Source organism: Nyctibius grandis, chromosome 29 (assembly GCF_013368605.1).
Source record: "Nyctibius grandis isolate bNycGra1 chromosome 29, bNycGra1.pri, whole genome shotgun sequence".
Classification (NCBI taxonomy): domain Eukaryota; kingdom Metazoa; phylum Chordata; class Aves; order Nyctibiiformes; family Nyctibiidae; genus Nyctibius; species Nyctibius grandis.
In genome coordinates, this window is record NC_090686.1 from 3,342,524 (window position 1) to 3,366,221 (window position 23,698).

At 37.4% G+C, this 23,698-nt stretch overlaps 2 protein-coding genes across 3 annotated transcripts in view; one reads left to right on the forward strand and one right to left on the reverse strand.

Moving 5' to 3' along the window:
• Positions 1–23,698, forward strand: part of SYN2 (synapsin II) — a 184,787-nt gene that overhangs the window by 81,053 nt on the left and 80,036 nt on the right. For both annotated transcript variants that reach the window (XM_068419879.1, XM_068419880.1), the window contains exon 5: positions 6,247–6,336. In XM_068419879.1, the coding sequence (XP_068275980.1) occupies positions 6,247–6,336 (90 nt within the window). The remainder of the gene's footprint in view (positions 1–6,246; positions 6,337–23,698) is intronic.
• The window catches only part of TIMP4 (TIMP metallopeptidase inhibitor 4), a 28,402-nt gene continuing 16,382 nt past the window's right edge, over positions 11,679–23,698 (reverse strand). Inside the window, exons 2-5 of the mRNA XM_068419868.1 lie at positions 19,040–19,137; positions 13,280–13,394; positions 12,547–12,671; positions 11,679–12,377 (exon numbers count right to left, since the gene is read on the reverse strand). Of these exons, the coding sequence (XP_068275969.1) occupies positions 12,180–12,377; positions 12,547–12,671; positions 13,280–13,394; positions 19,040–19,137 (536 nt within the window). The 3' untranslated portion in view covers positions 11,679–12,179. The remainder of the gene's footprint in view (positions 12,378–12,546; positions 12,672–13,279; positions 13,395–19,039; positions 19,138–23,698) is intronic.

Sequence of the window (23,698 nt, forward strand, 5' to 3'; positions counted from 1 at the left end):
CTCTGTAACTTTTCGTTCTGAAATAAAAAGTTCCAGAAAGCTCCTTGATCTAGGCCTCATGGTACTAATTTTCACTAATTCTTTTATAACAAACATGTCTTGATCTGTTTTCTACCTTTTATGCTCATAGCTGTCTTTCCTTCATCTTAAATCCCCGTGTCTTCCTTAAGTCTCACTTTCCTCACTGTTTACACATTTTGTCACCGCCTCTTTCATTAGCCAAGGTGTTTCTCATTGCCAGATGCCTTGCTACCCAACTTTGCAAGCCAAGATAAAATGTGTTTATGTCTCTGTGATTCTCTTCTAGTTTTTTTTTTTTTCAATTCCTGCTTTTCTAACTGTTGTAGAATTCTTTTTTTTTCCACTCTCATAGAAGCACTCTGGTAATTTGTAAGCAAGAGCTCTGCATGCAGTTCTTCCAAGGGCATGAGGTTTCAATTTAAGGGTTTTTTTTGCATCCTGTAGGAATTCTTTATGGTTTGTATATCTCATCAGATGTAATTCTGATGTGAAAACATTCCAGCAGTTAATTACAGCAGTGATTAGCAATTGGAGAAATGTGGCTCTCGGAGGCAGTACAGGCTGCAGTACTCGTGCTGTGGGAGAGGTGCAGAAGCCAAATAACTGCCTTTGGAAATTCTGGGTAACATGGAGCCGAGCCACCCAAATGGTTCTAGAAGGGGTCAGCACAATCCGCACAGGCTTGGTAGCTCCACCTCAGTAGATGCAGACAAGCACCCAGAGGGTAAGGAGGGAGCTGGAGATACAGAAGGTGAGGAAATATCAGCTGCTGTCAGAGGTGGAAGGAAGAGATGCTGCTAGTCCCAGAGTGATGGGTCAAGCAGCAGGACTTGAATAAAAACTGCAGTGGGGGTTTGCAGCTCAGCTTGGTGAGGCAGAGATCATCACTGTTCTCGTGTGAGGCTGGGCTGCAAAATGGTTAGAAAACCACTCATCTGCGTTATAAAACTGCCACTTCACTTATGATGCAGGGTCCATATAAGTTATCTTTCCATTCATAGTCCAACTGTGTCTGTGCATCATAGTAATGGAAAAGTACTGGAGGAACATCAAGTTCTTTTGTCAGTTCCCATCTTTTCTGTATTCTGTTGATGTGCCCAAACTGATTTGTAGGCTGTGTTTCATTGTACAGTTGCCATGTCAAACTTTGAATTGACTTTGCAAGTTTGAATACTTTCATTAAGTTGTCTGTCAGCTCCTGCTGACAGAAAGAGGTATGTAAGCTGTGGTCAGCTGTCTCTTCCCCTTGATTCTCGTATTAGGTATCAAATAGCAAATCAAATGTGTATGTACTCAGCCTTCTGGAAAAGTATTTAATGTTTACTAAAGCATTATAGAAGAAATGTAGGCCAATTGCAACAAAGAACACATACTACCAGAGCATAGAAAGAGTAACACAGATACTTCCCAGGTAATAGTAAATAAAAAAAATAAAAACCCACAAAGAAATACAGAAACTGTGTTTAAAACACAGGCATAGTGAAAAATCTTGGTTAAAGTACATTGACTCCCAGAGTACATGTGTCAAATGCCCCCTCCCAGCCCCTTGCACACAACTGCTTAGTTTCTTCTCCCCCTGAGGGATCCACAATGTTTGTCTCTCAATCTGTTGGCCACCAAAGACCTCTGATATGTTTGTGCTAACAGTGCTTAGTCTGTGCTTTTGAACATCTCTTACTCTTACAAGGCAATCCTGTTTTTCTGGAATGACCAGCCACATTTCTGAGCCTCAGCCTAAAAATGGACATTTCAGCCTAAAAACGGGCATTAGGACATTTTGCATAGTGCTGTCTGAAAGGGATAAAAAAAAGTCAATGGGTCATCTTCTTTATTAGTTTCCTATAATAGACATACAACGTAAAACAGGTGGTCTTTCAGCTTCATAACCTACAGACCCTACAAGAGACCTCTGCACGTCATCATAGGGAGAAGGGAGCTTCCATTTGTATATCGAAAGGGAAAATCCAGTTGGTGAGGCCCCCATCTGTGCTCACATGTAATGATATACATACTCAGGCATAAATTACTCCAGTGTGCATTTAACAGAGAAATATTAGAAACCTCTACAGCATTTCCATGGAAAGCTATCTTTCATCAATTCTTATCTTACAAAGGAATGATTTAAGTATACAGTAGGATGAAACTTTTACTCTATCTAAACCTTTGATCAGCGCATAACAACCTGAACTTTAAACTGTTTTACATCATCTGCTTTCAAGCAATACATGTTCAAAGCAAGCTGGCAGCAGTACGGAATACTGAGATTATATTAGAAACTTAGAATTTTATTTTAGTAATTTCACCCACAATCACTGATACACATTTAATACATTTGATAAAAGGCAAATTTATGTATGGAAAACCAGAAGTAAACTGGTATTGCATTCCATTTCTTCAGTCTGTAGATGTGCCCGCACCTTAGAGCAGTCACAGGTAAGTTAAACACAGCTAAAAGCACCATTTTTTTATGACAGAGGGATTCAAAAAGTGTTCACACATCCAAGTTTTCCTGTTTCTCTAGTCCTGGAGAATGCCAGCTCAGCTGGTCTGGGGAAACAGACTATCCAGAGAATCGTGTGATCATTTTAGTTGTTACCATGAAGTATCAGACGGTCGGTTGGAGTTCTTCCACTGTCAGCAGAAGCCAGCCTTAACTTTTACTCTGTCTAAACATTTGATCAACATAACAAGCCGACCTAAAGAGCTCTGATAATGAATACTCACAATAAAGGAAAGTCTCTGGCAGAAAAGGTTTTATAATCCACAGCTCAGTGGTACTTCTCTGATTGGGAACAACTGTACAGGCAAATGTGAAGTAGACAATGATCCATATCCTTCAGTCTGGCATGAGAGATTAGAAGCGTGCTGGAATTAAAGGTAACACAAAGCACCATCTGGAGTAATTGATTTTAAATATCATATCTAGTTATCTTGGAGGAAAAAGTTTGTGCAGTTTGTTCAGGAAAAAATCGGAGCATTTCAGGGATTAAAAATGTGTAATTAAGCACATTTTAACGCATCTAAAGTGATAAGCAAAGTCATTATTCAAATCTTTATGAAGTTAGCAAAGTGGTTTTTTGTAACTGTGCTGCTTGATTACAGTACAGTCTATGAAGTCAAATTTCTAGTGTTCCATTCTTAGTGTAATGAAACCCCATAAAGCTTTTACATGAAATCAAAGGCAATAAATGTCTTTTTGGAGTAAGTAGTTCTTATCTGTATCATACTTTGTTGGAAAGAAGAAAAAGCACAGCTGGTGCTTTCCTGTTCTTTTATGGAGGAACAATCTGTAGGCCTAGAAGTGAAAGCATTTAATCCCTAGTATAAAAGAAGAGCTGACATTACAAAGAATGTTATAAAATCCCATTATTTTCCTTTCGAAAAAAATCTGAAAACCATAAATGTGTACCTGAGAAGATCTCTCTTCGAGCTGAAAATAAGATACAGAATATGAAAATGAGAATTAAATTCAGCTAGCTAAAATAAGAGCTAAAAGAGATGTTTTTCCACTTTCTTGGTTTTCCTTAAGACGTTGAAAAGACTTGTGATGAAATATTATGAGTTCCTATTTTTTAGATAATTATTAAAATCTCCCAGGATTTTCAGCATCCATATAAAATACTTTATTTAAATATAGAGGGGCTCTACCAGTATTCTCTATTTCATGAACATCCATATCTGAAAACATTCAGCATTAGACTAGATAATAATTCAGTAGTTTACCATCAAAAAGATGATACTCTTGCCCAGGGAAGAATTTGATAAACTTTACTGTGATTTAAAGGTGTAAATTAAGGTCATACTAGCTAGCCCAGTAAAACAAAACATTTTCAAAACTCTAATCAAGGCAAAGCATTAATAAGGTTTTGGTTTTTTTTAATAAAGTCTAAAAAAATGTTAAATCAAACTTGCTAGTGTAGTTTCCAGCAGACCTTTAAAGCCCAATTTGGATAGAAAAGCAGGTGACATAGTATTCTATGTTCAGCCTATTTGTAAGCTCTGTGTGGCTTTCAAACTGTCCAGGTACCAGAGGATTTTCAGAAGTGGTCTTTTGCGTCAGTCTGTATAACTGAGGTTTGTTTGGTTCAGCTGCTCAAAAGGAAAATATAACAAAGGTATAGTCCAGGTCACGCTTACAAATGGATAGAAGATCATTAAAACAGAAATTAAATTATTTTTCATCAATTGCCCAGTAGGAATCAGGGAAAAGAAAAAATATTTATATCAGATTAAGGATGTACCATTAGAATGCAAAAATTTTATGTGAATTTGGGTTTAATTTAGCAAGTTGCTTTTCTGGGGGAGAAAAGTTTGACAAGAGATTCCTAGAACTGGAGACGCACTGATGAAGCAGTGTCTCAGGTGAAAGGATAAATCATTCCCCCTGGCTGTGGGAAATCGGAGTTACTTCTCTCCTCTGCCTCAGGAAATCTAAACCTACTTTTCCCACATGCTGTTTCATAGCTTAATTACTAGATTAAAGGGTACTTTAGAGTGTTACATATGTATTAGCTGTGGTTGATCCTATTGGATTTTAAGTAAACAAGCATTTGCTAGTATTAATCTGAATCACAGCTTTCTTACCTCCTGAGTGACTTCTACAACACCTACAAAGAGGGTCAGTTTCTCACTGTCTTTTGCTTGCTTTCAGTGAAAATGGAAAAGAAAATGAGGAAAGAATCACAGGAAATACAATAATATGATTTTTTTAAAAAAGTTTTTACTTAAAGATAGGTAAATAGATTTATTTTAACATGACAATTGTTTGGCAAAAATCATGTATTTAATAGGCAGTATTTGCTTATGAAATTTTGAATTTGGATCTTGGATAAGAGCAGAAATAAAGAGTAAATTGTCAGGAATCTTATTCGCAAACCACCTTATTTTGGTAGCTGTGATAATATTTCCTTTCCTTGAGGTCTGTTTTGTACAGCACACTCTCCAACTAGTATTTCTTAACCTTTTGGTGAAAACTACTCATCATTAAGGTATTTTCCACTGGACTTCAAAATTTAAATATGTGTTTTACCAAACCTAAGTAAACACCACTAAATTAAGCAAATTCTCTATGCCAGCTGGAAATGCAATGCAAAGCTTTCATCATTTTTTTTCCCTTTAAACAGTTTTTGCTATCTCTGCACCCTACGTTGCATTAACAGAGTAGGTATTTGATCAAACTGCATTATGGACAGAGTTCTATTGTTCTTTGCTTTTTTTTCCAGTTTGTAACCAGCAAATCCCACTATTCAGACTGTTGTGCTAAGTTGTTTATGTCTCATGTTGGCATAATGACAATTAAACACATCACAGGCATGTACAAGCCAGAGCTTTGGAGTCTTGAAACAATAGTGGTCTTCTGCCTGCCAAAGTCGTCTTGCTCCCTAGAAACCTCACTTGCTAAGCTGTGATTTCAAGAACGATTTAGTTTTGGAACTGTTACAACAGAAGAGTTGATCTGTTCGCTGAAGAGAAAGAACAGCCCCGAAATACATTTCTGGTTAATAAAGAATCCTTTGTCTTCTAGTGTTTAAATGTTGTTTTGCTTTCTGTGTCAAGTTACTAGAGTCCAGTGTATAGGTAGCCTGGATATGTCGGAGAAAGGGCCCAGAAAGAAAACGTTAATAGAAATGGCAGCAACATGTAGCTGTTTAAATTATCAACATCTTTGCTGGTTGTGGAAGCATTGCCGTGTGGCTATGGAACATGGCTAGAGCCTGGGAAATTCAAATGCTCTTGTTTGTTCTTCACCGGACTTGTTACATGTGACATAGTTATTGCTTTTCTCTGTCTGCCAGTTTTGCAAAATTGCATTTAAATGTCAGTGAGGAGCCAGAGGCGAACTTAATGTGAAATATGTCTGATCTGTGATTAAAGATGGTAGAAAATGCAAAATTATAATGATTTTATTATCAGAAAATCAGCTTAAAACATATAGACTATGAGGTATCTGAAAACCAGTATTCCAGTGTATTTTGTTTCCTGTGCCTGTGAAGGCCTCACTCTAGAGGTGTTGTTCTTTGCTGATCTGTATACAAAGTTATAGCCTGGATGCATTAAAAAGGTGTGCATGTGAGAGAGGAGGAGAAAGAGAGTGTATAGTGTGTATGTGTATTTGCTGAGTTTATGGAACACAGAAGACAAGAGGCATAATGACAGTATGAGATCATCTTGGTAGAATGTGGTTTCTCTCCTAAGCTTTTTGTTTTGTTTTGCTTTATTTTACAGTTTGCCCAGCTGGTGTCTGTCTACAAAACTTTGGGTCCAGAGAAGTTCCCTTTAATTGAGCAGACGTTCTACCCCAATCACAAGGAAATGGTACGTGCAAATACCAATACTAAATTTACATACTGTCTCTGTAAAACAGGAACAGTAAACACACAATTTATCTCCCCCGTTTACTGTCTATTTTAAAAGCCATTTTGGAAGCTTTCAGAGGGATGAGACTGGGTGACCACTTGAAAGCATTGTGATGGTTAACTGGAAGACTTTCAGATGTGAAAGTAGTAATTTTTTAGCTAACCAGCTTCAGATCATGAAGAGATTAAATGATTTTAAAGACACAGATCAACTATTAAAGTGCAAGACTTACTTTTACGTTTTTTTTTCAAGCGAGTCCTTTATGATATGCTCAAAGTGTGTATTATCTTTGTAGATGATGCACAAGGCTATGTGCCTGTCAGTGTAGAACTTCAAACTCATCTAAAATCAGTGTTTGTGATCTTCATGTACCTGAGCTGACATTGATTCTTAGTCCTTTGCGGACAGAAATGCATTCATAAAAATAACATGACCTTCACTCATGACCTGTCTTATGCTGCAGACATTTTTTCTTACTTTTCTTAGGGTTTCTAAACTGAAATTTTTTCCTGAGTGTATTTTTCTAGAGGAAATACTTTCAGCACTGAGAGAAACTGGAGGGAGGCTATTAGCTGATTGAATAGACTAGCAGAGAAGCATCAATTATTTTTAGAAAATAATCCATTCAGCATATGTCACACAGCTGTGATCCAAGTACCATTGTAAGGTCATGATAAATATGTTAGTTAGCTGTTTATGTAAGGTCCCCAAGCTGTAATTGCTGTGTGTCTGTCTGGAGACTCTGGCTAGCACTTCGTTATCATAGGTGGCATCTAAGATAAGCCTAAGTGACAGCAGTTGACTAAGATTTCTTCTGAAGTCTTCTTTCTCCCACATCTGTCTCATCTTTTGGTAATAAACACAGCGTGGTGCAGTTCTGCTCTATTTTTTGATGTATTGCAAGAGTGGCAGGATGGCTCCTCATACTGCTTTCCCAGTTCTCTCTGGTTTCTTTGGACTATTAACTCACAGATGGTTCCACTTCTTTTGTTGCATGTGACACTTCTGAAAAGAGCTTTCACCACAGTTGTATTTTTAGTAAATTTGTTGCACAGAAGTTTTGTAGAGCCAAAGGAGAATGGTACTGATCCAGAGCAGCAGGTCTAAATATTGTCCCACACATTCAGATCTTTTCACAATGGAAGGGGTTTTTGTTGATGGATTTGTCAGGAAAATAAACAACTTCATAAAATTCATATTTTTTTTATGTAAAGGAAGTGTTTTGTGTCTTGGGGGTTCATTCGTAACAGGTGGAGAAGCAGAACCACATCTCATGTTTTGCAGTATCACAGCACCGAGCCTGTCAGAGTCCAAGGAGCATCTGGATGCTACTCTTGGTCGTATCGTTTAGTGTTAGGCAGTCCTACGGGGAGCAGGGCGTTGGACTTGCTGATCCTTATGGGTCCCTTCCAACTCAAGATTTTCTATGATTTTACTGAAAAAGCAGGCCTTTTTAATGCACTGCTAAATTGCAGTACACAGAAACAAAAAAAATATCGTATAATTTTGGGACAAGAATTAATGATGGAATTCAAATTCAGTAATAGAACACAAACAGAAAGTGTGTGTATGTGTTTATAAGGCATATTTTGCTTGAGGGTATAACAAATATTTAAGTGGGTTTTCCCCTCTACATTGCTCATTAATGTCTGAACTGATAAGTATTTGTCTTTTGTTTGAACTTTTGAATGTTAATGTTCTCCACAGCTGAGTACTTTTTTACATATTCCTACGTAATGAGTGTTAATCTGGAGAAGATGAATGCATTTTGGTACTGCATTGCCATACACGGTTTAGAGGTGCTGTAATAACTGATTGCGATGAAGCTCATTGGTTTGTTTTTTCCTTCTGAAGAAATTATTTGGAACTTTGTGGCTTGGAGAACAATCAGGCAACATGGTACAAGATGACATTTTATGCGAATTGCTAGAATGGGTTGTAAAAGTATCTGAATATCAGTCTTCTAGTTGATGAATTGAAATCGTATCATGCTATTTTAATTCTGTTGTTTTTTAAACAATTTATTAATAGCTGGCCTCGTTTGCATTTACTATTACAGAATTTGGCATTTACAATTTAAAATAATTTTTGGTAATTTCTCCTGTGTTCGTTCCTTCCCTTATTCTCCAAATCGTAACCTAGAGCTCTGCCCCTCCCCTCCAGTGCAAAGCGGTTGGGGTGGGGGGAGCAGGGGGAAGCTCCAGATCTCTGTGAAGTTGTGAGTGTTCAGCTGAGCCAGAGGTACGGTTGTGCTTCTGTTTCTTTTGCTTCTTTCGTACTATGGTGATCGTTTGTACTGAGGCTTTAGACGACAAGAAAAGGTAAATAAACAAAGATGCCATTCTTTTGTGTAAAAATGGAGCTGCTTTAATGAAACACTTTTTGAAACAGAAACATTCATCTCAGACTGATTAAAACTATACAAAACGCTGTAAGGCTTTTTGAACTCATTGCTAGTTGAGTCATATCTACAGCCTTTCCCTCAGTAATTAGTTCCCTTTATTTCACTACATTCCCACCTCCTATGTTCTCTGTCACGAAAAACCCCTGGCTTTTTCAACAGAATTGTTGGGCAATTTAATTAAAACTTAACTGGAACATTGAGAAAAAGCCAGCAATATTCAAGGTGGGTTTTTTCCACCATTCGCCTTCAGCACAGGATCCCTTCTCTGTTCTTTTCCCTACTCGTGCCGTAAGTCACATGAGTCATTTTAAAATTAAAATCAAATGTACCAGGCTATATTTCTGCTCTAACCTTTCATATAATACATACATAGTTTCAAGAAGTACAAAAAAAATGTTGTAAAAATAATCTGCTGTTGGTAATATATCAATGCCACGACAGTAAAAATCTTGATAGGAAAATAACATTTGGAATGTAGCATTTTAGTTAATCCTTTTCATAATCTTTATCAGTGCTAAATCTCAGGGAAAATAAAAACTCATTTGGAGAGGGTTTTTTGTGAAGCTTTTCTTGCCACATTTATTGATAGGAGAAAAAAAGATCTTTGTACCATCCATTGTGAGAAGTTTGGCCAGATTTATGCTCAGACAGAAATCAAACTGGATGGCCATTCATGTGGGATATTTTATGGCAGGTCAAATATAAAAGGTTTTTTAAACTAATTATGGCATACAATTCATATTATAGTTTGTTCATAAATATAAAAAAAACATTTATTTTTACAAGATACATAAAGAAGGCAATCTGAGTTAGTTGAGTTTAAGGTCTTATTACTATAAAACTGAAATAGAAGCAGAACTATGTTGAGTTAAAAAGCAGAAAATATCTGTTTGCTGCAGAGTGCTATTCAAAAGACACCATTACATCAAAATGGATTTGGAAACAAACCTACACTGTACATGTATTGAATATTAATTAGCCATGTGCTTGATTCAGACTTTGTATGGTTATTAAGCTCTTGCAGGCTCGTCTAGGAATTGTTTTGGTTTGACATGAGGAAATAAAGGCCTCTTTTTTTAAGTCTTTCTGTAAGTTAGTAATATAAATGCCCAGCACTGACAGTAAATAGCACTGTCAATATTGTCTCTGCAATATCAATTCCTTTTTCGAAGAAATGGAGCCTTTTTATTTCATTTAAGTAACCATAATAAGTCTATGGTCCAAATTAGTGTTAAGTAATTTTTTGTCTTTAGCAAAGCAGAAAATGAGCTAGGCTTTACATTTGGCAGCACAAATATGCGGTGTTCTAATTTAGGATGGTAAATGAAAAAGCAAAACTGATTTACAGTAAACAAAATTGAAATGTTGACTATTAAGGGATATATATTCCTCAAAGGAATAATGGCGTGCCTTTCTGTTGGCCTTGCACCATTTGCACTTCATTGGAATTGTGTAAGTTTAGCTAGAAAAGAAAGTAAATTTTTTCTCACAAGTGTTTTCAAAGCTGCCATTGTCTATCCTTTAAATATGGATTCATGCAATTGTCAAATAAACATTAGAAACATCAACAGAATATGTCACAAAGATCATTTATACAGTTTTTTTGCAAGTATACATTATATATCCAGTACAACATATCTTAGGGTCTGACAAGATACATGGGACATGCTGAATTTGATGTCCAAAGTACTGCTTTGTTGAATTGAATGGAATTAGAGATGCCTGTGCTCTTAAGGATGTGCGTATCTTCTTTGCAAATTTAGGTCCCGCTGATTTTATAAGGACTCTATAGCATAAACAGTCCAAAGGAGCCGTTTGGAAGGCTGGACCCTTGAACCAGCAGATGACAGCTCTGATTCCTGATGAGCCCATAGGCTCGAAATGCCACACTACGGTTAGCAGGAATGAGTGAAGTGGTTGTGTTAAACCTTTAAATAGACCTGATCCAACCAAAGGAGACCAGAGCTGTCTAAAATTCTGCCCGTTGTTCTAAACTCTCGTATGGGGAATACAGGAGAGTAATTTCTAGGCAAAATTGGAATGAAGTGAAAGAAACCCAACAGAGAAAATTGGAGTAAAATATGTCAGAAACGGCAGCTATTACAGATTCATATCCTGCGTGACAGTTCTCCTCCAGTTTCTAGAACACAAGCAGTTGGACAACTGTCTAAACTTTGGCTTTTACTGAAATAATTTCTTAAGTTTTACCACTGTGAATTGAGTCACTTTTGTAAACTTAAATATGTGTGAGATTAGTTACTAACTACAGTAATCAATTCGTAAAAGTTAAAGACATTAAAACACTAAAAGGCAAAATACATTGTAACACTTCTCTAGTTCATGAGTTACCAAACCATTATGACAGAATACGATGGGTATTCATGAATGAAAAATCATTAAAGTAAATTTAAACTGTTAAATATGGTCAAATATTTGAGAGCTTTTTAGAAATCACTTGCAGTGTAAATTATTCAATATCTAGTGCATGTATTATTCCGTGAGTTTCTAAAGCCAAGGCGTTTAACAGTGCTGAAATACAATGACCTAGTCATGTATTGAGAGAGGCGTTATCAAGTCCTACAGCTGCCACGATGATGGATGTGCTTTCTGTAAATATAAGCGGCTTTAGCCTGTCAGTATTTGTGTTGGTTCCGTAAAATGCTGAAGCGTTAGAACATCTGGCTTTTCCTTCAAGAAGGTATAGCTAGTTCATAGGAATACTGAAATGCATAAGAGGATTTTGATTATCAAGGCTGGTTTTTAACTTAGTTATCAATGAAAGATACAACTCTGGAGATCAAGCAAGCTATACGTAAGTAACATACAGAATATGGAGCACAGATTGTTTAATCACAGAAGTGTGCTACTTGATTTGATAGATAAGGGAAAACAGGGATTTTTGAATCTTTTTTTAATAGCACATTGTTATAATACTTTACATATACACTGTACAATAATTCTTGTGTAGCAGAAGACTTTCATACAGAAAAAAATAGTTCTATAAAACATTCCATAGTTCATCAGAAAGATTCGGAATAAAACATGGGGCGCTCTTAATCTGTAGGTTAACAGAAACTGGGGACAAAATTCTGGCAATTCTTTTGTTCTTGTACATTCATATTGGTAAAGGGGAAACTCGTTGTGCCTTAGAGGACACAGAGGAGCATTCTCAGCTTGAGCTTCTCTGTACAAAGCATAACTTTACAGAGTAGCTACCTCCAGGAGATTTGTTCCTCATCTTGCATGAGTGCCAATTCCCCAGACTCGGACTTTAGCTGTACAGAACAATTTGTTTTTGTTTCTAAGCAACAGATACATTAGACGGTGGCAGTTCAAAGCTGTGAGCGTGCAATGTTGGATGGAATTAGACTCCAAGGCTTTTTAGGAAGTGATCAGTTTAAGGTTCGCTGATATCGATAAACTCTTTCTCTGGGGGAGGACCACCTCGGTACCAGCTGCAAGTGCCATCACTCCTCTTGATACAGGCATAGTGCTTGGCTTGGTGCCCGTAGAGCTTTCTTTCTATCAGCCAGTCCGTCCAGAGGCACTCGTTGGGTGTAGTGATTGAGCAGGGCACCATGTAGCAGGTAGTAATCTAAACGGGAAATAGTACATTGAGTCAGTATATTGTGGGTTTCTTTAAAATGGTATTTATTCTCAAATATAATACATATGCTGTATAAAACACCAGTTCCCATCAGTGAGAAGTGCTAGTGCCTGTAAGGTGGGCTCCACCGTTAGCCAGGGTTTTGTTCTATACTTACTTTGCAGCCACAGCCCATTTGATATCTCTGATTAAGACTCTTCTTTTGAGACAAGGATAAATCATCCCATGGTTCAATGTAGTTGCATAAATGGATGAGGACTTTACCATCACTTAAAATTTGGCCTGCAGCATAGGAAATAAGAAAAATAAGCAAATAAAACTCTTTTGTAAATTACAAAAATATATGAAGTTTTTAACTAAGTGCCCCAAATTAGTCGTATTACACACTGCTGATTGCAAGCTGAATAAATGTTAAAGATTTAAGAAGGATATTTTTCAAAAGATGCTGATAATCGCCAGCAAGGGATGGATGCAAATGCAGTAGTATGTTAAACTAGATTTCAGGACTCTCTAGAAAAATCTGTAATTGCTTAGAACCCCAAATCTGCATACACGTAGGCATGTGTTGCCTCACTAAACATGTCTGCATTCCTGGGAAGATCAGTACTGTTGGTTTTAAACAACTGATAGTGGCACACTTCCTAATTACTAATTACATAGTTACTGACTTTGACTTCCTTTGAAAGTGCTTTAAGATCTTCCAATGAAGAATGGAAAACATGTAAGATCACAGTATAATTACAGCTTTACACAATTTGTACATTTCGTTGTGCTTGTATGATTTAGTGCACGGATATATTATTTTTTAACAAGGGTTGGCATATTTTAGCAAAGTCAATCTAATCAGTTACTTCTGGTTTTACAGGTACATTAGTTTTGTTATATTTTACCTGTCAAAAGATACTGTTTTTTGTTGTTAGCTTCTAGTTTCACTCCACAGAGTGACGAATCAAAAGGGGTGTAGACATACTGGACATCCTTGAGCTTTTCAAATCCTTTAAACATCTGAAAAATATCAGAAACAGAAAGTCAGTAGTGGAGAACAAACATGAAAAAACAGTTGCAAACAACAGCTGAAAGAAGTGTATGGTGCATCTCTTTAAAAAAGGCTATGAAGTCTGAACTTGTATGAGAAAAAAACAAGACCCCTTCCCTACACTAAATGACATGTGTCCGTTATTTTTAGAAGGAAATTAGGTCTTCGTTTTTTTAAAATTGTAGGATTTAAAATGTGCTTTTTAATGGATCTTGAAAGCTTTCTCTTCCAGTTATATTCTGCTGGCATCTTCCGTTTAAGGGGTAATGCAGACACAGCATTCAGCTCAAACAAGGTGCTGCAGCATTGAAAGATGAAGAAATTGCTCAATATAATAATATGGGAAATTTTCTCTAGATCAGTGTAATGGTGTGTATCTTCAGTGATGAAGCACGCTAAGAAACTGAGCACTGTTCTTACATTCCGTCACTAAACAAACTGGTTTTGCCCATCCAGAGCTTTTGCCCAATGCGACCTTCTCAAATCACTGTTGGAAAATGGGATCCAGCTCTTAGAATTTAGAGGCCACAGCACCAAAATGGATAGGTTCAGGATCAAAGCCTGTGCCGTGTTCACATGGGCTGCTCCTTAACTAGCGTTTCCAAAAAGAAAATCATTCTTAAGGTAAGCCATTAAAAGATCAGAACAAATTTAGTTGTGTCTAAATGTGAGCAGGAACCAGAAGATGCTAATCAGCCTCAGAACGCCTGTCATCACCTCACATGATGTAACTGAAAGCCCAACACTTCGGGGGCCCCGTTCGGTGACATCATGCTGCGCGTTGACAGCTGTGGACAATTGCAGGGCTCACAGCTCCCAAGGGCATGCTCTCCCAGTTGCAGCTGGCGTCACTGGAAAATGTGTTCGTGTTACTCAAGCTCTCTCAGGAGATTTAAATAGTACAGGGCACTAGAAAATACACTGTAATATGTTGATTTTTCTGAAGCCTTATTTATGGAATAAAAAAAGCCAAAGCTGTTGTCATTGGGCTTCTGATCCAAAAATATTAGATGTGGATTCGAAATACTTAGTAGAAAAAACAAACACACCAAACCAAAGCAAAACAAAAACCAAACCAGTATCTTGGACAAAGCAGCAGTGAAAATAATAGAAAATGTGTATAATGATGATGAAAATGTGTCTGATTTTATTAGATAAAAGCAGTCTGGTATGTCAGCCCAACACAGAAGTTCTCAGAAAGATGGCAAGATGAAGTAGGCTCAGGCTGCACATGTATTGCAGAGAATCTGCCTGGTTGCTACCCCAGCACTTCAGTTGGAGTCTTTCTCGCCCCTGCTAAGAGCCTCTGCTACTCTTAAATCTGCCTTATTCAGGGTGTGAGGGCTAGACATGGATGTCTAGTACATAGTAACTCTGTGAACTATGCAAGTATCCTCTGATTTGGGTTCTCTCCACGTTCAGAAACCTTTGATTGGGCTACAATATATAGTAGGATACAACTTTTAATATCTCATCACTTGATCTAAATTAATGTAAGAGGCATTGTGCAGACAACACACATTGATTTAGCTATAAAAAATAGATAAATATCCATAGCAACTTCTAATGGAGATCTAGTTAATATTTAAATGAGTTTGGAGTGTGTTTTGTTGGGGTTTGGTTGGCTGGTTGGGGTTTTTTTGAAATTATAGCCCTGGCCTATCTCTGGTTTTGACCTAGATATTTGTTAAAGTATTTCTTAAGATTTTAACATTCTGTGTAATTTAGTAAATCATAGTTGATCTTCTCAATCATACTCTCTCATCTCCTAAAAGTGTGGACGCTGTCTCGGTAAAGAGATAAGATGGCTTGATTCCGTTCTGCATTGTGATATGGTCCATTTATATTGAGGTTCTGGTAGGACTTCATTGAGGTAGGAAAACAGGGTGAGGAATGGGGAGAATAGAGAGATGTGAGCCAGATACTAAAGTCTCTACTGAGACTGTCCCTGTCCTTCTGAGGTGTATAACAGAGACCAGTACACGTCTATTGCTTTAAGATTTTAGAGTATGTTCTTTTAGGATTATCTGTGTTGCTTTCAGTGCCTCAGGCATGTTCCTGTTATACTAACTACATTCTTCTGTCTTCTTTATTCTCTAAGCCTTTTCAACTATATCATGGCTTATTTTCTTAGGTTTATGTAGTGACTAATATCTAGCTTTAAAACTGCGTGCATCATTGTAAAGTGTAGGTGGTGGTGTGTTTAGCTTAACTACCTCCTCTCACTCCCACTGTAAGGAGATCTCACCCTCTTGTAAAAGATGTCTAATTATGTCAGGGGGTTCCATCCGTGCAGCTTGTGTGGAAAATACTTAGCAATTTTGCTTATACTAATTTAATTTGGTAAAATGTGTGGATTTCATGTATGACAGTAATATCTTGGGCCTTACTTCAATACTATGATAATATAGGACAAAGTGTCACGAAATGGCAGTGTTTTAATATTTAAGTGGCTCCTCAGACTAAGTATGATGACCAAGTCAATAACAATAATATGAAGACAAATATTCAATTGCATATAAATCACATATTTTCTTCTCTCTTTAGTATAATGCTGTAAACATTGCAATAAAAGAAAATAACAGTAATTGGAAAAATGTATGGCTTCTTAACATGCCAACCTGTATATATAAAATTAATAAACCTCATCATTATTCTTTTTTATTTCTGAAAATTAATAACAAAATCATAATTAATATTTCTATCCAAACATACCAATGTTTTAATGTTGAACCTAATGCACTGGATTGAAAATACAGAAATATAGTTTTTGTAACAGGAGTAGCATAAACCAGTCACGCTAATGTTACATGTCAAACAGCCCAGAGAGTAATATGGAAGAGAAACAGCAGCATTTTGCTGAATTTACTGTTGCAGTAAAATGTAACCTCTGTAGGTTCTGGGTTTCTTTTCCAAGAGGGGAGAAGAATTGCTGAGGGAAGTGTGAGTATGTGTGTGGCTTTAAAAGTCTTCACCAAAACTAATACTGAGTTGATGATCATGTTTTAGCTTGATAGATCTTACAGCTCAAAAGAAATTATTAGGGAGTCTATTCTTACTTTCTGTGTTATATAAAACGAATTCTTGGCATAGCCCCCAACCCCGTAAATGTTTATGCACGGGGTTAGCCAGCAGCATGTGACCACTGCCATCGGACACTAAAGGACTGTTCAGTTTGTCATAACTGCAGGTCATCAAATTTACCGTATGAGAAGTGGGTCTGTGAGCACTCAGGAGAGGAAAGACTAACAGTGAAAAGAGAATATTCTAACATTTGACTGACACTGTTGATTTAGATTCTTTTAAATGTTATCATCTGAGGGAAAAGGTAAGAAATAGTGTTATCAAGTTATTGCTCGGGTCATCGAAGTTCTCAGTTATCCAGGGAACTGAGATACACAGGTGAGGTCCCTGACCCACGAGGCTCGCCGTTTGGAGATCTCTGACAAGCTCTTTCTGCGATGTTATTAGTCGTGCTGTGAATTGTCCCACTCCATTGAGGTGGCCAAATCTGGTCGATTGTATACAACATTATATTATTTTAATTGATTATTTTACACTTACCAAATGCTTACAAGCATGAGCTATTTAAAATTCCTCACTCTCTTTACTTTTATAACTTGATATGGACTTAGAGTGTTACCCCTAACACTTTCTTGTTAAACTTCTGTTAAATTAAAAGTGATTATTTCTCAGTAATTGTTCAGTATACCCAGTCCTGTTTAATTTTTACTCAGCTGCCTCTGAATTACATGCTTAGACTATAACAGGTTACATCACTCTTTGTCAGTTCCTGTACAATTTACCAGGCAAAGGTGACTGTATGGATTTTTTTCAGTGCCACACTGAATTTATTAGCCATCCCACAAAAGATTTGCAATTTACAGAAGCTCCTGTTCACTCGCCCACTCTGTTGCAGAGATTTCCAACAAAAATCCTGTTATTTGGTTTGTTAGAGACGCTGACCGGGGAGCTGGGTCCCACGCAGCTGAGCAGCCTCTGTGCAGGGTGGAAGCCTCAGCTCCTACCTCTGCTTAACTCTCTTCTGGCCAGAAGTAAGAATTTGAAGGGTGGGACTATTAGGACCCATTTATCTTTAGTCTAAGCTTGTATGTAATGATGTAGAGCATTGTTTATTAGAATATAAATCTTACTGGTATGCCCAGTCCTAGCTGACTTGCCCCCTGAAGCTTAGTGGAATTAAATGAAGATCCCTTACTGATGCCTGAGTTTTGAATAGGGCTCCACTTAGGAAAATTTGGGAGAAACTCCAAAGCAGCTCCAATATATGAACGTATTTCAGGGATTTCAGTGTGCTGTTACTGAAGAACTGGACTACAGATGGAAAATAATAACACAGACTAGACTTCTCATTCTTCTGTTTTGTGCTGAAGTACAAGATGATTTGCATTTCTATAAGGTTGCTCAAGTGTTGCAGGATAGTAACAGAAAACTGAAGTGCTAATGGGAGGAAAGGGAATTGTTCTGGTATTTATATACTTATTTCTGTAAAGAAACACTTGAAAATACCCTTAATAGTTTAAGACGACAAAAAGTGGCAGATGGTGAAGAGTTTGGGGCTTTGTTTTAGCAGAAGTCCTGTGTGATAACCATGCTTGTGATTGTTTTGAGAGATTCTTGCTTACCACAGATTTTTCTTAGTAAAACTCCTGTGAGGTGACCTACCGATACAATTTGAAGGAATGGAATTTTTTTGAAAGCACGTAGCCATTCACAATGATCTACTTAAGTGTTCCTAATAAATGTACTAATACAAATCAATACAAATAATACAAAATAATACTCTGAAAAATGAGAGAGAAAACCACCTAGAAAACTTAAAACAAACAAACTAAACAAAACCCCCCACCAATGCACACTAATATATTTTAATTGAAAGAGACTCATGATTTTTTCTGTATTCTAGAAACAGGTAGATCATGATTGTTTTTACATCAGTGAGAGTTTGATGGTGACTTGAATGGGATCAAGATATGTCGTCTTAAAGTACATTAATGAATATGTCTCCTTATTGGATTACGGAAAAATCCTGTGAGATTCTGAATGACTTTATTTTTGTGTGCTCCAACTTTGTGTTTGCTTTCCTAGCAGCATTCACACAAATGGAGTTTTGTTTATATGAATATCGGGGCAGGACTCCTGTTCCTGCAAATATCCCTGTTTACTTATGACCAAAGGCACCTGCTCTTTCAGATGGAAATGCTCTCCTCTGTTTATAAAGTTTGCATCATCCAGAGAGTTGCAATATCGTAATGCAACACAGGTGATCAAGTATCAACCAGAAACAGCAAATGTATTGAACATCTTTCATAGATTGACGAACGTTTTCATGAAGTCTTCATAAAGTCTTCATAAAGCAATTCTCAATAACAAAAATTTTCATCAAAATATAGTTATTTAGCAAGTAACTCATCAATGCCGGAACAGCTATTTTTTTTTAATCCCTACTTTGATTTATTCTGTGTAGGTCGCCTAGATCTAACCTCGGAGGCAGCTGGAGCCTGTTCCAGCGTAAAGTCTTTAGGGCTAAACTGCAGTCATATACATAGGTTATCAGCATTGAACTTCAAAATAGCTAAGTGATTCCATGTACCTTTATTTGTTTGATTTCATACCGGATCATTTTGTGGGTATCAAGAGGATCATCACTGGCGGGAACCACCTTTTCGCTGGATATTTTTGCTCGAATCACTGTAATAGAGAAAAAGATTTAAATGCAAATAAGCAATATGCCTAATTTTACAAGCAATAGGGAAAATGATATTGATAAATTTTAGCATTGTTTTTACACTTTAGCCAGAAGTAGATTTTAAGGCTTGTTACTATAGGAACACTGAATTGAGTTAACTCCTGAAAATAAAAATAAGTGGGCTGCCTATGATATAAATCTGAATTTCCATGAATCTGGAAATCTGAATTAAGTTACCACTCAGTTTTGACAAAAACTGACCCATCAAAATCTTTGGAAGACTTGGATCCCATCAAATGTTCTTAAACACCCATCATTATAATCAATGGGCAAAGGAAAGGGACACTTTTGTTGATGACAGAAGAATTGTTGATCGATTAAATAGACTTGAAGTTTACACTCTGAAAGATGGTGCCAGGCAAGATTAAAGCATCAATTTTATGCATGAAATCAGAAGACAAGAAGAGAATAGTCTTTCTTTCACTTTTCTGAGACTATGGGTTTTAGCATTTTTCTTAACACATCATTAGTTGTGTTAACTTTTATAAATTAACTACTCCCTTTTTCGATTTTATTTATTTCCTGTTCTTTAAACAAGGAAAGTATGAGATTTGAAAGAAGAAATGGTTTGCTTTCCTATCTGTTTGTTTGAGGCATCTCTCTTGTATCTACTGTTTAGAATATACCAGGACTATGAGGCACAGAGGATAATGGGATTCTAAGAATATGGTATATGGCCAAAATTTCTCTGGGGACTTCTACACCCCAAAAGTATTGAGAGTCCTGGTTTTGCTCAGTTCTGCATGGCCGCTATTGCGGCTCCTCTGTGGATGTAGTACTTGTTAGAACAAACAATCTGTATCTGCATTGAGAGATAGTGGCAGAGGCTGGGGCAATCAACAGTCGAACCCCACTTCAGCTGTAAGTCCAATTTGCGATTGGGCAGAGATGGATCTGTGCAAGGACTTCTGCATTTTTTTGATGGGAACGCTTGGATTTGCTCACTCTGTCACAGGTATGCTGCTTGATGCAGGAATGATAGAGACCAGAAAGTATTCTTCAGCATGAGGGCAACTGTCAGACACCATTTTATTTTGTTGTTATTTTTCATGATGAAAGGAACCATCCTATCAAAACTAGTATGAAACAGGCAGGGTGTTTCATAGAGTAAGTGGGGTTGGAAGGAGCTTCTGGAGGTCTAGGCCAACCCCTTGCTTAACTTGAATCAGGATGCTCAGGGCTGTGTCCAGCTGAGTTTTGAGTATCTCCAAGGATGGAGCTTCTGCAGCCTCCCTCGGCCCCTGTTTCAGGGTTTGACCACTCTCACAGCGAAATCCTCATACTTCCTGTTCACTGAAAAAAAAATCAAGCTGATGCAGAGGAAAATCTTTTGGCATCAAAATCATGCATTTCCACAAAAACCGTCTCTTCGATAGGTAGACTTCTAAGCATCTTATCTAAAGAAAAGGAACAAGAAACGCAGATTGTGGTTTTTCTTACAGCCAAATAGAGGTCACTCCTGTCTAACAATGGGCAATTCTCATTTCCTCACTTACTAGCAGAGCAAACTAGATGTAATGATCAACACGACGCAGATGCCTACAGCTTCAAAGCTTGAGTCCTCTATCTTTTGGCACAATGCTCCCTCCTCGCAAGCTGTTTAAACTCTTTTTAAAGGAGCATTTTAGACTGATGGGTTGGATTGGAAGAGTTCTTTTAAGTATGAACAGCAAATTCCTCATTTCAAATGGTAAGTGGCAGCATCTCTTTAATCATCTGCAGATGTGTTACGTTCCCACAAATTAACAGTACTTCTTACGTGCTTTGATCTAATTCCAGATAAAAAGTGTTGTGGATTGTGTGTACAACACTGCTGGAAAGGTCAAACTAGAATCATGTTGTTTTGTTCTGCATTGCGTTCCTTTGCAGCATTATTTCCTAAAAAAAAGGTTTTCTCATTAAAGAGTTCATTCAATATAGAAGGTAAGGGGTGGGACAATAATTAGGAGCTACTTCCATTATTTTCTTAGTAGCATAACAAGCTCTATAGGCAGGAAATCTTTTCCTGCCTACTCAATGAAAACATTTGTAGGATAATTAAAAATACTTTTCCCCTTGTGTTTAATGTTGAAATGTTACTCATTTTCATATCTTTATTAAATTCTGCTTGTTAGCATCTGAGAGGAACATTACAGATGATCAATGATAGATCAGAGAGTCTCCAGGGAGTTATGTAAGGCTGAAAGTATAACATTTTGGGGTTTGTCATTAAGAGATCTTTTTCTGGGTGTGTGGAAGAAAATGAGAACTATTTTTGTGTTGTGCGCGTTTCATTCATTTGTTTAAGAGAAAGCTTCCAGATGGCGAAGGAAGACCAAATTGAGATTTATATTTTTTTTTTAATGACAGGAAAGTTTTATTGTTACAGGATGTCTAAACCTTTAGTTATTTGGGTTTTACTTTTCTCCTGAAACCAGATTCAAATGCACACAGATCTTTTTGGGCCTTTTAATCCTTCTTGGTTTTCTTTTTTCTGTGCTTTAATATTTTTTTTTCAATCAGTGTCGTCTAGCTGTCTCCTAAAACCTCTTATTCATGTGGTTGCTTCTGTTTTTAACCACAAGCACTTCCTGATGGAGCATTCCTGGGCCTAACCATCTCCCTCTCTTCACTCGTGGTTCACAGGGTGGTTAAAACTTCAGATTCCTCCGAGTCTGCACTTCTTTTCAAGAAAGGGTTTCAAGTGTCCCATGGCTGGCTTGGCTTCTCCTCTGTTTGGCCGAGAACAACCTCTGCTTGTTTAGTGTAATAATGTCATTTTAACTGTCAGACAGTTATTGGTTCCTTATGAGGAATTTGCATATATGAAATCCATATGCATAGCCTTCATATTCTAATGCCAATAATTCAGTCTGCCTCAAATTCGTTCTGCAGTAAAAATGTATGTTGTTTTTCAAAAGACATTCACTCTAATATTTCAGTAGTGTTTCTGTGGAACTCGTATTTTGCAACTCATGGTAGTTTTATAAAATTTAAACTTTTATCCCCACTTTGTAGCTGAAGGGTGTCTCAGGTGACTGGACTGCAAGGAAGTTAGTGTGATCAAAGCCGTGCAGGGCTCAGGCAGCGCCTTGGAACAGAAATCGTCCTGGCAGTTATTGGCTCCCACGATTCTGCTGGGTCCATTGTGTGAAGCTGCCGCCTCTCCGAGCAACTGCTGCTTTGATTACTAGTGTTAGAGCATATTGCAGCTGTAGGAGGACAAGGTTCTGTTTAGTAAATCAGCTTGGCTGTTGGACATTCATTAGTAGAAATATCACAGAATCACAGAATCAACCAGGTTGGAAGAGACCTCTGAGCTCATCGAGTCCAACCATTGCCTTTTCTTAAACCCCTCCAGAGATGGTGACTCCACCGCCTCCCTGGGCAGCCCATTCCAATGGCTAATGACCCCTTCTGAGAAGAAATTCTTCCTAATGTCCAACCTGAACCTCCCCTGGCGAAGCTTGAGGCTGTGTCCTCTTGTCCTATTGCTAGTTGCCCGGGAGAAGCGGCCGACTCCCACTTCACTACAACCTCCCTTCAGGTAGCTGTAGACTGCAATAAGGTCACCTCTGAGCCTCCTCTTCTCCAGGCTAAACACCCCCAGCTCCCTCAGCCGTTCCTCATAGGTCAGACCCTTCCCCAGCTTGGTCGCCCTCCTCTGGACTCGCTCCAACACCTCAACGTCTTTCTTGAAGTGCGGGGCCCAGAATGTTAAGAATATTTTTAGTCTTTCTTTCCTGAATAATAATAAACATCTTCCAACCATTTCTACATCAACAAAAGGTAATTTTGGCTGGGTAAAGGGCAGAACTTAATATAACATCGGATATATTGGTGTTTATACAGTCAGGAGAAAAGGGTTGGGTTTTATACAATACAAAAGTGTCTATATACAATAAGGGAAGAAAGTTAGGCGTTAACTGCATCTTTCCCAAGCCTGGGTGATTTCTCGCTGAAATTAGCTACACTAATTATTTACCTGTAAATAACCTGTACCATCCCCTTGTATATTAGAGATTTTTATGATCATGAGGAGCTACTTATTCTAGGGGCTTTTTTAAAAAGAAATTCACTGCCGTTAGATTAATGTTACCACACTACAGTGATATATGCAATGAAATATGACCCATCTTTTTCACGGAATAGGAGACGCAAAGAATTGAGCAGTATACTGAAGGCCCCGTGCCAAGTCATAGACAGAGGTGGAATCAGAATACAGTAAATCCTTCCACTTTGTCCACTGAAATTCGTATGTTCCCTAAAAGTAGTGTCTTTTTAGACTGAGTTATTTCTAAGGTGTTAACAAAAGGAAAACTGTTTAGTGAAGAATTACTCTCATTGTTATAAGTTAGTATTATTAAATAATATATTTTTTATGATACTATTTTATATAGTAGTATTGTATTTATACAAGTTTTAAGATGATGCTATCTAGCCTTCTTCCTTAACCTCTTGGTCACAGTACTATTGTTTGAAGACAGGCAACTTTACTGAACAGAAGTAATCAACTTTATTACT